At 35.8% G+C, this 12,488-nt stretch overlaps 2 protein-coding genes across 5 annotated transcripts; one reads left to right on the top strand and one right to left on the bottom strand.

Annotated features, from left to right (window-relative positions):
- Positions 1-58: 58 nt before the first annotated feature.
- Positions 59-2,111, bottom strand: LOC103833065 (protein OSB1, mitochondrial). Of its 2 annotated transcripts, none has more exons than XM_009109164.3 (4): positions 1,536-2,111; positions 1,317-1,461; positions 1,088-1,175; positions 59-908 (listed from the first exon to the last, which is right to left on the bottom strand). In XM_009109164.3, exons 1-4 carry the CDS (start codon positions 1,871-1,873, stop codon positions 193-195), a joined length of 1,287 nt encoding a protein of 428 aa, XP_009107412.1. In that variant the 5' UTR covers positions 1,874-2,111; the 3' UTR covers positions 59-192. The 2 variants fall into 2 exon arrangements, with proteins under 2 accessions (XP_009107412.1, XP_009107413.1); XM_009109165.3 differs by having other exon boundaries at positions 59-893.
- Positions 2,112-4,741: 2,630 nt separating this feature from the next.
- LOC103833063 (uncharacterized protein At1g28695) lies at positions 4,742-12,394 on the top strand. 3 transcript variants are annotated; one of them, XM_009109163.3, is made up of 3 exons: positions 4,742-10,692; positions 10,801-11,169; positions 11,289-12,394. In XM_009109163.3, the coding sequence occupies exons 1-3, from the start codon at positions 10,546-10,548 to the stop codon at positions 11,787-11,789; spliced, it is 1,017 nt and encodes a 338-aa protein (XP_009107411.1). In that variant the 5' UTR covers positions 4,742-10,545; the 3' UTR covers positions 11,790-12,394. The 3 variants fall into 3 exon arrangements, with proteins under 3 accessions (XP_009107411.1, XP_009107410.1, XP_009107409.1); XM_009109162.3 differs by having other exon boundaries at positions 10,780-11,169; XM_009109161.3 differs by having other exon boundaries at positions 10,771-11,169.
- Positions 12,395-12,488: the final 94 nt, after the last annotated feature.

Genomic DNA, 12,488 nt, shown 5'->3' with positions numbered 1-12,488 from the left:
TTCATTTACACGAATTGTATACAGACACTGGTCGTTTTAAATTGTAAAATTGCGAAAATGTTGCAGGAACTATGGAACTTTCTTTTAGACAATAAAATTCATCCAACTCTCTTTTATACATAACGGTCTTAAGATGATCAAAATAAGAGTGATGAAACACATTTTGTAATAAATTTAAGGAAACATCTAATCCTAAACCCAGTCGCCAAGACGGCCACGACCTGTTTGTTTCTGATCGTAGCAGCTCTTGTTTGAATTACTTTGGTCGTGCAATTCAAGTTGTCTAGTGACCCAAACCGGTACATCTGAGTCAAGCCAGAGAGCTTCACCTGTATCTTTATGCTTGAAGTCAGGCTGTCTCGGGTTCGTCTTACTTTTCCTTTTGTCCCACCACTCGTGTGGATTCGCAAAGAAGACTTGCCACAAGTAAACCTTATCATGGTTGGATTCTTCTATACCGTCTGGTTTACTCTGGTCGAACAATTCAAGTTGTCTAGTAACCCAAACCGGTGTATCTGAGTTAAGCCAGAGAGCTTCATCTGTATCTTTATGGACGAAGTCAGGCAGCTTTGGGCTCTTCTTGTTTCTCCTCTTGTCCCACCACTCGTCAGGGTTCGCAAACAAGGCTTTCCACAGGTGAATCTCATCATGCTCAGATTCTTCTGTATCATCTCCTCTTCTCTGATCTAACAATTCGAGGTGACTAGTAACCCAAACCGGTGTATCTGAGCTAAGCCAGAGAGCTTGATCTGTATCTTTATGCTTAAAATCCGGCAGCCTCGGGTTCTTCTTACTTCTCCTCCTGTCCCACCAATCGTCTGGATTCGCAAAGAAGGCTTCCCACAAGTCACTATCACCATTCTTGGACTCTTCTGTAGCATCTTCTCTCGCCACTTCAAGAGACACAACTAAACACAGAAAGTTATCATCTTTCCTTGTAAAATGTACGAAACTAACATTCAAAATAAAAATATGTTTCAATGTACATTCAGCTAATTACAAGATCCTTTTAATCAATGTGGATTCAATAAGCTTCATACTAACTACCAATGTAGATGAGAGGATGATACTTAGGAGATATAAAGACCTGTTTCCGATTTTGGCTTTTTGGGTATCCCAGAATCTAAGAGGTGACTTGGTGGAGCCATCACGTGACTCACCTCTGACACTTTAACCTGCAAAATAACTTAGCGTCAATACTAAGACTCACGGAACATGAAGTTGCTTATAACATATAATCCAAACATAGCTTTGGCTACACAACTAATATAAACCATTCATCACGACATTATGGTCAAGAAGAAACAGACACAAACCTGGTAATTCACACCAAAGCCGCTGTTTTCATTACCGGAGCTCTTGTCGTAAGAAACAAGGCGGCCTGAGACAAAAACGAAATCATTTGGCTTCAAATGCGCAACGCACTTCCGTGCCATCACGTCCCAGATACTAAGAGGTATCCTGTCATTGAATCAAACTCTCTATCAATCCTCAAACGAATCTTCGTTAATTGAGCAGAATCGAACAAACCTGACCTAAAGCTCCGGTTCGGATCACGCGGGTCTTTCACTCTAAGCCAAGTAGAAACACCGAACCTATCAGGCTCCGTATCGATGACACTAATAGGTTGATCGACGAAACCCACAAGGCTCACGGAGTTGGAAAGGTTGAATTTGAAGCTTGTGGATAGTGGTTTCCTGAACATGCGCGCGTGGTGAAAAAGCGCGCTTTCGCCGTCGGTGCCATTGGAGAAGAAACGAGGTTTGGGAATAGCAGAAGAAGCGAAGGATCCGGCGTCGCGAAGGTGTTGATTTGAAGAAAGATGGGAAGCAGTGATTCTGATCAAGCTTCCGAGTTTGAAGAAGGTGTTCATCTACTGGGGGAAACTACGACGAAGACGACACGGCGGGGCGGGGCGGTGCGGTTTGATCGTCGGGGGTCAATGGATTTTGGGTTTTAACTGTGATAAATATTGCTGGCCCATTAATAGTTTCTAGAGGCCCATTAATAGTTTAGCAGCCCCATTTTGGTTTATACTAATAATGGGTTAACAATGTATTGTTACTGTAGTGTAAATGATCTATTTCCCACAAAAACAACATGATCAACTGTTTTGTCCTCGATAAAGTACTTATCGATCATTCATTTTAATGAAAAAATGTATTTATCCAATTTTTTTTTTTTTTCAAATGTGCTAAATTTAGTTTTACCTCTTGTTATCCAATCAATAAATTTTTCCCGTCAATCTTTTCAGACAATATTATATTCTAAGTAATTCGTGTGGTTCATTGCCTTGTCAATTGACTTTCAAAATTGTTAACATTTATCTGCGTGAGACACTAAAAAAAATAGTATCGTAAGAATATAATAGAAACAACAAAACTGAAGAGTAAAGAACCAAAAGACTATATTATAATAACATAAAAAAAAATTTGAATAATAAAGAGCCAAAAGACTATACCGCACAGCTAATTGTGTAAGGGCTTACTTGAGTTAGGAAGAGATATTAATTTAATTTATTGTAAACGTTCAGGGAGTAAAATTTTCATGAGACGATACAATTAAAAGATTTTTAAATTTCGAATATGTTAAACGAATATTCGTGTTGAACGATGCTTAAATGGAACAAAATATTTTTTTCGAGTTATTTCAGTATTCAATATTTATTAGATGATTTTCCTTCTTAAATTTGTGTGAGAGAATTTCAGTAAGTAGAAAATCAAACTTTTAGTGGTGGTTAAGAAACAATATCAAATTTAATAAGAAACTACTTTTACTTGATGATTAAAAAATTTGTATCTGTGAGCATGAATTATAATATTCTATAGAAACTGAATATCTCATTTAAAGTGGTTAATATTATTGCAAATATATTAAACTCAATATCACATATATAGGGTTTTGATTATAGAAACTATGTGAAAGTTTGGTTAAAAAAAAAACTACGTGAAAGTGATATCACAATATAACTCAATCTACCAAAAAATATATAAGCTCTGAATGGTGACCACGAAAATGAGTGAAAATAATAAATTCTTTACCATTCCTTATAATTTACACCATTTACAATAAATATTTATTATCTATGATTTCTTAACATATTTTACCATTTAAAAAATAAAAGACTACGGGTATCAATGGTAACCAAAGAACGACGAGAAATAATGAATTTCCTAACATTCCTAAAAAAATCATAAAAAATATATTTTTTTTCTTCTCATTCCTTACCATTTCTTTTTTAAGATAAATAAAGAACAAAAAGTCTGACTGATGACCATTATGGAAACAATAGAATGAATAGAAAAAAAATATAAATGAATAAAATAGCAGGAATGAAAAGAACGGATGTTCCTTCTCAAATTGTAGAAGGAATGATTTTGTTCTTTATTTCTCTACAGAAAAATGAATAAGAGGAAATAAGAGGAAAAAATTATTCCTTGTGAATTGTGATTTTTTTAGGAACGTTAGGAAATGCATTGTTCCTCGTCATTCCTTGGTCACCATTCATACCCTTATTCCTTGTTAAATATGAGATGAAACAATAATTCTTTTTCATTCCTAGAATTTTATTCCTATTCGTTTCTTTCCTATTCATTTCTCTTACTTTCAGAATGGTCACCAGTCGGACTCGTAACAATTATTTCTTATCAATTTTTTTTTAACGCTGGGTAACACATTACATCATCATATAATCTCAAAATCTATTACATATGATGATCAACTACCTGCAACATATGCGATATTGATGAACAGCTCCACGAATAATGATTCCACGATGAAGCTCTCTCCAAAACACTTGAAAACACGGACAGTTCTGCATGTACGACATCCTCGATGGACAGGCTCTCACCGCAACAGGTGACCACAACGAACGGCTCTGCTTACAGTACTCTGGAACCTCCGAAAGCTTTGCATCCTATAATCTGCAAGAAGTTGCATAGTCTGGGATTCGAACCCCAGACCTAGGTGTAGAAGCCTTTAAACCTTAGCCAATAGGGTAGGGTGCTTCCACATTTCTTATCAAATTAGGAGGGAAATGTATTTTTCTTTTATTTCTTCCCTTTCATTCATTTCCTTTGTATTCTTTGTATTCATTTAATGGTTACTACTTAGAGCCATAATATATCTTACACTGAGCTAACTCCTTAAATGAAATCTATACAAAAAAACCGAACATGTCTTCTATAATCAATACCAAATTACAAACAGAACATTATACGTTTTCAAATTTATTCTACTTTTTACTTTAACAATCACTGAAAACTTAATAATATAATGAGGTATCCTTGGTGGCCTAATGGCAGTACAAGGATGTTTTTCTCACACATGACTACTCGAGGTCGCAGATTCGATACTCGAGGATAGTAGGGTGGTACTGTGCCTTACAAAAATCATGTGCTCCCAGATGGCCTGGGCCTAAGGCCTACTAAGGTTTCTCGGGCACGCCTAAAGGATTTCTGTGCGGTGCCCTTCGGGATGGGGCCAGTCACTATAAAAGTTTAACCCTCTACAGTTTAACTTATGATTAGTTTCACAGCTCTCTCTCCCTTCCCTCTCCCTTCTCTCTACCAGAAGTTTCAAAGCCCTAATTTACTGTCGTTCTTAGCCGGTGGTGGCCTCCGGTGGTTTCTCTACCGCCGCCGCTGCCGGCTGTCTCTCCTCCTCTCTCTGTTTCCCTCTTCTCCCCTGTCTCGCCTCATTCTTCCTCTCTCTAGCTCCGCCGATCTCTGTTGTGGTCTCCCTCTCCTCTCCGGCGTTGCTGTCCGGTTGTGAGGTTTCTGGAGCGGTGGTGAGGCGCGGCTGCGAGAGTGAGGTTTGGTGGCTCTTCCGAGAGTGACTTCGAGACATTGCATTAGATCTGGCCAGATCTGCTAGCAAGGGTGGGCGATGATGCTCCGGTGGTGGTGCTCTGGGTCTCCGACGCTTCCTTCAGCGTTAGTTAGCTGTGGTCGATGAGAAGAACCCTCGTTCTCGGTTGGGGGTGCTCGTCTTTGCGATCTCTCTCCAGATCCTTCTGTCTCTCATCACCAGTGAGAGGTGGCTGGTCATGGAGTCGATTTTGGATCTCAATTGGGTGCTCTGGTGGTGGTGATGATTCTCTGCCGGCAGTTTCTCCTTGAAGATTGCTGCAGCAGCTCCTTGTGGCTAGAAGGCTTTGCTGCCTGGATCTCGACGTAAGACTGGGCTCTCTTTCTTCGCGAAATCAGAGGTGGCGTTCTGATGATGCGAGTGGCTGGAGCTTCTTTATGCGGTGAAGGGTCAGGCTCCGGTTCTCGGGATCAGTCGCTCGCGCGGGTTATTGTTGGCCTAGGTTGTTGTAGTCGTCCTTGGTCTGCAATCCCGGTGGCAGCGAGTGTTGCTAGCGCCTCTGCAGATAGGGTGTAGTATCGCCGTTCCTTGCCCTTTGGTGTTAGCGTCCTTTTCCCCGTGCAGAGTCTGGTAGATGTGGCGGGTTATCATCCATTAGTCTTTCCAAATAAGAGCGGTTTCAGGCTGAAGTCTGGGTATTGGTGGATCCAGTGGGGGTCTTAGGTATTGGAGTAGTGTGGTGCCTCTGAACTTCAGGTGGGTGAGTAGAGGTGGCTGTTTGCGGTGTTTGGTGGCTGGAGCTTCGACAGGCTCTGGTTCGTCGGTTCGCCGCTTCAGTGCAGTCCCATTGTCGTCTACTGTGACCTATTTGGAGGCGAGTGCGTGGGCAAGCCATTATATACCGGCTCGTTCTCATATGTTTACTAGTTCTTTCACTTGAAACTTCTGATCCTGCGTGTTGAGCTCTCCAGCCAATCCTTTTAAGTGCTTCCCCAGTGATCTTTCCTCTAACTCTTGCTTTCTAAGCCTAAATCATGTTTTCCTTATTGTTTTTTTCGTTGTTGTTATATGTAGTTCATTTTTGTTGTTGTTTCTGCTACTAGTGTGACCTCCTTGTTCCGATGGTGTCTTTGCATCTGCAGGTGGTAGGGCTTTGTAGTGAGGCTATTTTTTGGAGGCGAGTGCTTGGGCAAGCCATTATATACCGGCTCGTTCTCATATGTTTACTAGTTCTTTCACTTGAAACTCCTGATCCTGTGTGTTGTGCTCTCCAGCCAATCTTTTTAAGTGCTTCCCCAGTGATCTTTCCTCTAACTCTTGCTTTCTAAGCCTAAATCGTGTTTTCCTTATTGTTTTTTTCGTTGTTGTTATATGTAGTTCATTTTTGTTGTTGTTTCTGCTACTAGTTTGTGTCATAAATTTGAAAATAGTAATACAAGCTTAACATGTTTACCAAAAAAAAAACTTAATAATATAATACCACATATGTATACTAATACCATTATAGATCATAAACCACACCATATACGAACGCAAAACGAGAATTTAAAATTTGGTAATTACTATTGGTTTAGTTAAGACAAACCCTAATTACCCTTGACAGCAAGTTTATATAGCCTTGTGATAAGTAGAATTGAGTAACATTTTATACACATAATATTAAGACGGATGAAGATTTTGTAAAAGCAAGTAAATTTTTAGGATCAATTAAATTAGAACGACTATGCATTAAAAAGATAGAAAATACAGGAAAATATAATAAAAAACATTGCTACAATTTGAAATTTAATTCACAGTACATTATATGTAAAGCTGCAAGAATTTTGGAATATCGCCATCTTCTTGTAAGATATCACACATTACGTGATATGTTTCTCTATAAATTTAAAAGCATATGGACCGATTATTTTTGCTCGTATTGTCAACTAAATGAAGCTGAATATTAGGACAAATCTTAACTGGTTTTTCCTCCATAAAAATTGCACCGGCTCGTCTACTCACATATGAATCACTGCCTTCTCACTTGTTTGGTGCTCAATGTCGTTGATATTGATCTACATTAATTTCGATTGATATATATATATATATCATATAAAATAACAATATTGGTAAATATAATGCTGAATAATTGGACAATTATAAAGAAAGGTCACAACATTATGATCAATATTTTCTCCAATTTATTTGACGGTATGAGTACTCACTTCACGATCAGTCTCCTTCTCAATTGTTTGGCCTCACTTCACGATCAGTTTCCTTCTCAATTGTTTGGCCTTCAATGTAGTTTTCATCCATATGCATTAGATAACAAACACATTAGTATAATGATGATATAATAAATATATTTAAATAACAATATTGGTATGTACTACCATAAATATTGCATCTACTCGTATACTCATATCCTTCTTCACTGCCTTCTACATAAGAATACAAATGAAATGTAAAGACCTTATACCAAAAAAAAAAAAAACAATATATGCAAATACTCCGAATCTATTTGGCAATGCTTCAGTCTCGGCCTAGCTTTCCTTCTGCTAGTGTTTTGTGTGCTTGTGTTAATTGTTTAAGTCCCTTGTCTCACCATTATTGCTTGTTCTTTCTCCTTGGTGTTTAGATTTTTGTTTTTTTATCTGCTACTAGTGCTCAATGTAACTGCTGTCAAAATTCTAAAACTTTAATATAAAATTTAACATTTGGACAAAAAAAACAACAATATATGCAAATATAAAGGTGTAAAATATGACAATTAAAAGCATAGTCAAAGTAATATGATCAATATTAAGAGAATACTAGATTCTGACCTGCCATTTTGATATCACTCAAATTACCCTAAGGAGTGAATTTACTTTCTCAAATAAGAGGTTTAATTGTAGTACTTATGGATCGAATTCACAAGGAGCTAGAGAACCTAATAAATCTAATTGGATTTGTTAAGTAAGGTGGTTTAATGATTTAAATGTAAAATTGTAGTTTGTTGAGCAAGTAATTGCTCGATTGATTGGTTGACGTTTTGGTGCTTAAAAAGGAAATAGCTAGATTTAAGATTTTTATTCAGGAAACTTGGAATTATAATCCTACAGATGCCTAATGAGTTGCATGCATGATAAAATAGAGCTCAACACTTATAAACGAACCAGGCTTTCGTTTTCTAGGTTCGTCTATTGACCAGTGTCGATTGATGATTCTATATGAATATCGATCGATACACTATTCGCAACGTCGATCGATTATTCTATTTGAATATCGATCGATACTATTGGTCAAGCGTTAATGCACAGGTTGAATGTGCTCACTAAACTCACTAGATCAGCTCTCGTCTTACTCTAGCAAGGATCATAGTTCAATTAGAATGGTTTCAGGATGAGATTGAAGCTATCACTTATATCTAACAATCCTAGGGAAAGTTCTAGGTAGGTAATCTAGAAACAGACATTAATGAACAATCCTAAAGATGATTATCACAACTCAGCAATCTATAGTTGGGGCTAATCTCTCATAACCTATTTAAACCCTAAAATCTTACAATGGAACTACTCAGACATGGCCAAAAAATTCATAACAGCAATAACGTAAGAAAACTTCATTAGAATAGTAAATAGATATCAATAGAGTTCCAAAGAAATCAAAGGCTCTTCTGCCAAATTATGGACGTCTGTCGACCTATGTTGGGACGTCAACGTCGATCGACGGTCGGTTAGGATGTCGATACTTCTGCTTAACGCGTTTATCTATGCCACCAGTTGTGTCATAGAAATCCTTTATAACCTTCTATTGGTGCTCTGGAATGTTTTGTTGTTGCACGAAGAGGTTACCTGCTCCATTAGCTGTCTAAAGGATGTCTGCAATATCCTCCCGAGATACGTAAAATAGAGTATAAAACACAAAACTTATTAAGAAGAAACATAACTATATATATATGTGAATTCTATTAATTTAATAAAAACGTAAGAATATAAAAGTTTCATAAACTTATGAATATACTTTTATTCATAATATTCTTTTGATTATTTTAACACTGGTGTAATGTTTATGGTTATTTTGCTTTGGAAAAGGTTTTGAAAATGATGAAGATGTGAAGAAAATTATATTTTGCGATTAATTCTGATTTGACAACATTTTTATAGCCTCTTAGAAAGAAAACTATACAATTATAAATAATTAATAAAATATTTCTAAATTTTATATTTTATAAATTATTTCTTAGAAATTTAAAAATCCGTATAAATAGTTTCATAAATCCTAATAAGTGGTTTTATGACTCAACAAAATAATTTGTTACCTATGAAGAAATAATCTATAAACTTAAAATATGATTTAAGAATTTTATAAAATAGTCCTATATATATTAATTTAAAATTAAAAACCATCAATAAGTATTTAGAAAAATATTTTATTAAATTCTTATCATTTTTAAATTTTAAATATTTTACAAACCTGTTAACCTTATCGATGGTTTTTAATTTTATAAAATATTTATAAAAGTATTTTATAAGATTATTAAATCATTTTAATAATTTTAAATAATTTACAAACAAGTTAACCTTCATAAAGATTTTCTAAATTCATATAAATGATGAGAAATTCTTCCTTATATATGGTTTTATAAATCTTTATAACATTTTTGATAGATCTTTATATATTTATTTGTAGACTCTTATTAATGATATAATAATCATTATTGATGATTTGACACCTTAAAAATGATTCTTGAATATTTATATAATTATAAACTATTATGTATATTTTATAAACCATTAGAAATGAATCAATAAAAATGACTTTAATTTTTCTTAAAGAAATATATATTAACCATCACAGATGATTTTAAACTAATGCAAATAATTTATAAACTCGCTAGTTGATACATTAATAGCTATTATAATATCTTTTATTAGGATTATATGTTTAATATATGTATTATGACTTATATAGAAAAATAAAGCTTTTTACAACTGTTTATAGTAGAAAATAAAGCTAGTATATTATTTTTATTAACTACTTTTAACAACATAATTCATACTCCCTCCGTTTCAAAAAGTTACATATTCTAGAAAAAAATTGTTTCAAAAAGATGTATTTTCAATGTATTTTTTTGCCAACTAATGATGAAAAATTGTGAATTTCAAGAATATTAATTGCATTTCTTGAAGTTTTGACTGGTTTAGAAATATAAGAAACATAAAATTACAAAAAACTATGCATTAATAACTACGTTTTATTATGTTTTATTAATAAGAGTGAAAATCCTAAAACATGTATTATTCTGAAACGGAGAGAGTATAATTTATAAATAGACTATTAGTGCAAAAAAAGAAATGATGGGGTATTAAATAGAATTTTCATAATTGCTACCATTAAATACTATAAATGATTATGCATAAGAATATATATAAATAGTTTGAAAACTAACATTAATTGGTTATGGATTGCCTTTTTTAGATTTGATTAAAATAAATAAAAATTAAAAATTATTGACCAATAAAATTATAAGAATTTTTCTCAAATTATCTGTATGAGTGACACGTCAGCAGAAACTTAGTAGAGTGACTTCTCAATTATCTGTATCAAGTATATTCTATATTCATAAATTGGGATCACCAAAGATTGGTGTATATCCATTAACAAAAATAAAAATTGGTATATATCACAGTCGCTTAAAAAAAGGGGCTTTAGTAGAGAAAAAGGTCACATATACGTGAGTTTCGTAATCCTAATAACCCGTTAACCAAAAGCATGCCTCTCTGCAATGACTCCTCCCGCAACCTTGCCGTGGCCGTTGCTCTCTTTTTTGCCGGTGTCCTATATTTCAGCTTCTCCACACATTCAATTTCCGATCATATCTCCGATCTCTTACACAATACCAACACTCCTCAGCAAGTGGTACGTTTATTAATTACAATATATTGAAGTCTAGGGTAACTATAGGAGATGATGAAAATCATTATACTGGTATTGAAGTGGTCACAGAAAACTATAGAGTTTCCACAGGACGAGCTTGAGGCAGTATTGGAGAGTGCGGCTGCAGGAAACAACAATACGGTGATAATAGCGCTTGTGAACAGAGCGTACGTGGAGGAGGTTGGAGAAGGGAGGACGATGCTAGATCTGTTCCTGGAGAGTTTCTGGGAAGGAGAAGGGACTTTGCCGCTTCTAGACCATTTGGTGCTGGTGGCAACAGATCATACGGCCTATGATCGCTGCCGCTTCAAGAGGCTCCATTGCTACAAGATGGATATTAAAGGTGTTGACTTGGAGGGGGAGAAAGTGTACATGTCAGCTGATTTCATTGAGATGATGTGGCGAAGGACTCACTTTCTCCTCGATGTCCTCAGCCGCGGCTACCATATTCTTTTCACGGTTAAGTTTCTAGACGTTTTCGGCCCTGCTCAAAATCAAAATTCTATGAGAGGTGCCAATACTCTTTGCTAGGGTTTTGGAACTATATATTTTGAATGATTTTATTTTTCATTAGTCAGGACACGGACGTGTTGTGGCTAAGGACCCCCTTCTCCCGGCTAAGCAACAACGGGAGCTTGGATATGCAGATAAGCGTTGACCAAAACAACGTGGAAGCTGGACACGCCATCAACACAGGATTCTTCCACGTCCGGTCCAACAACAAGACTTTCTCCCTCTTCAATAAATGGTACGATATGAGGCTCAATTCGCCGGGCATGAAGGAACAAGACGTCCTCCAGAAGCTCCTCGACACGGGTTTCTTCAATCAGCTCGGTCTCAACGTTAACTTCCTCAACACCACTGAATTCAGCGGCTTCTGCCAAGACAGCACTGACATGGGCGTCGTCACCACTGTACATGCCAACTGCTGCCGCCACATTCCCGCAAAGATCTTTGATCTCACTCTTGTTCTCAGCGACTGGAAAAGCTACAAGACCTCCCATGTCATCAACAAGTGGAGCCCTCATCATAAATGTGGGGGTTCATGGAAAGACAACGACTATGTCCCCAAGCCATGATCCTCTTGTAATGCTAATGAGATTGCCATATATCTTACATACTAACATAATTAATTTAGAGTTTTATTATACTCATAAGCCTCTCAAGATCGCAAGTTCATGGATATTGGTGATATAGTTTAGATACCCTTATTCACTTTTTTTTTTATATACCAGTGTTATTTTCAGAAGTGCCATGTTTACAAAGCATCAACCATATTTAAGATTTAGAAAACTTGGTTCTGAAGAATTTACCTTATCATATTCGCTGGTTCGTTTTAAACACCTAACGGCTAAAGCTTTTCCATATATAACCCACAAATATGGTGAATAAATTCTTATCGCCACTGAAGTTGCACTTTTTTTATCACGAAATACAAAGATAAATGTAAGTACGAATTCGCCAATGGCGAGTTGCTGATATCAATCAAGTAGGGCACAGACATGTTGACATAGGAGAAAACACAGTTCCTTGTTCAAGCATGTTTGACAAGGAAATCTGCATGGCTGTTATTGGATATAGGGTGGTAGACTACCTTGACTACATTTGACAAGGAAGTTGCACTTAAAAAAAAAAAGATAAATTAAGAGCTTTGACAAAAAAAAAAAAGACAAATTAAGAGCTTGTGAATAAACATTTCTAGTTAAAAATCTATGAAGTGTAGAGAAGTGAGAAGAAAAAACGTTTGATTTGTTTATCGACAATGGATTCCAACTCAG

This window comes from Brassica rapa, chromosome A08, assembly GCF_000309985.2.
Source record: "Brassica rapa cultivar Chiifu-401-42 chromosome A08, CAAS_Brap_v3.01, whole genome shotgun sequence".
NCBI lineage: Eukaryota > Viridiplantae > Streptophyta > Magnoliopsida > Brassicales > Brassicaceae > Brassica > Brassica rapa.
The sequence above is the reverse complement of the archived record's forward strand: the minus strand, read 5'-3'. Positions and strand labels throughout refer to the sequence as shown.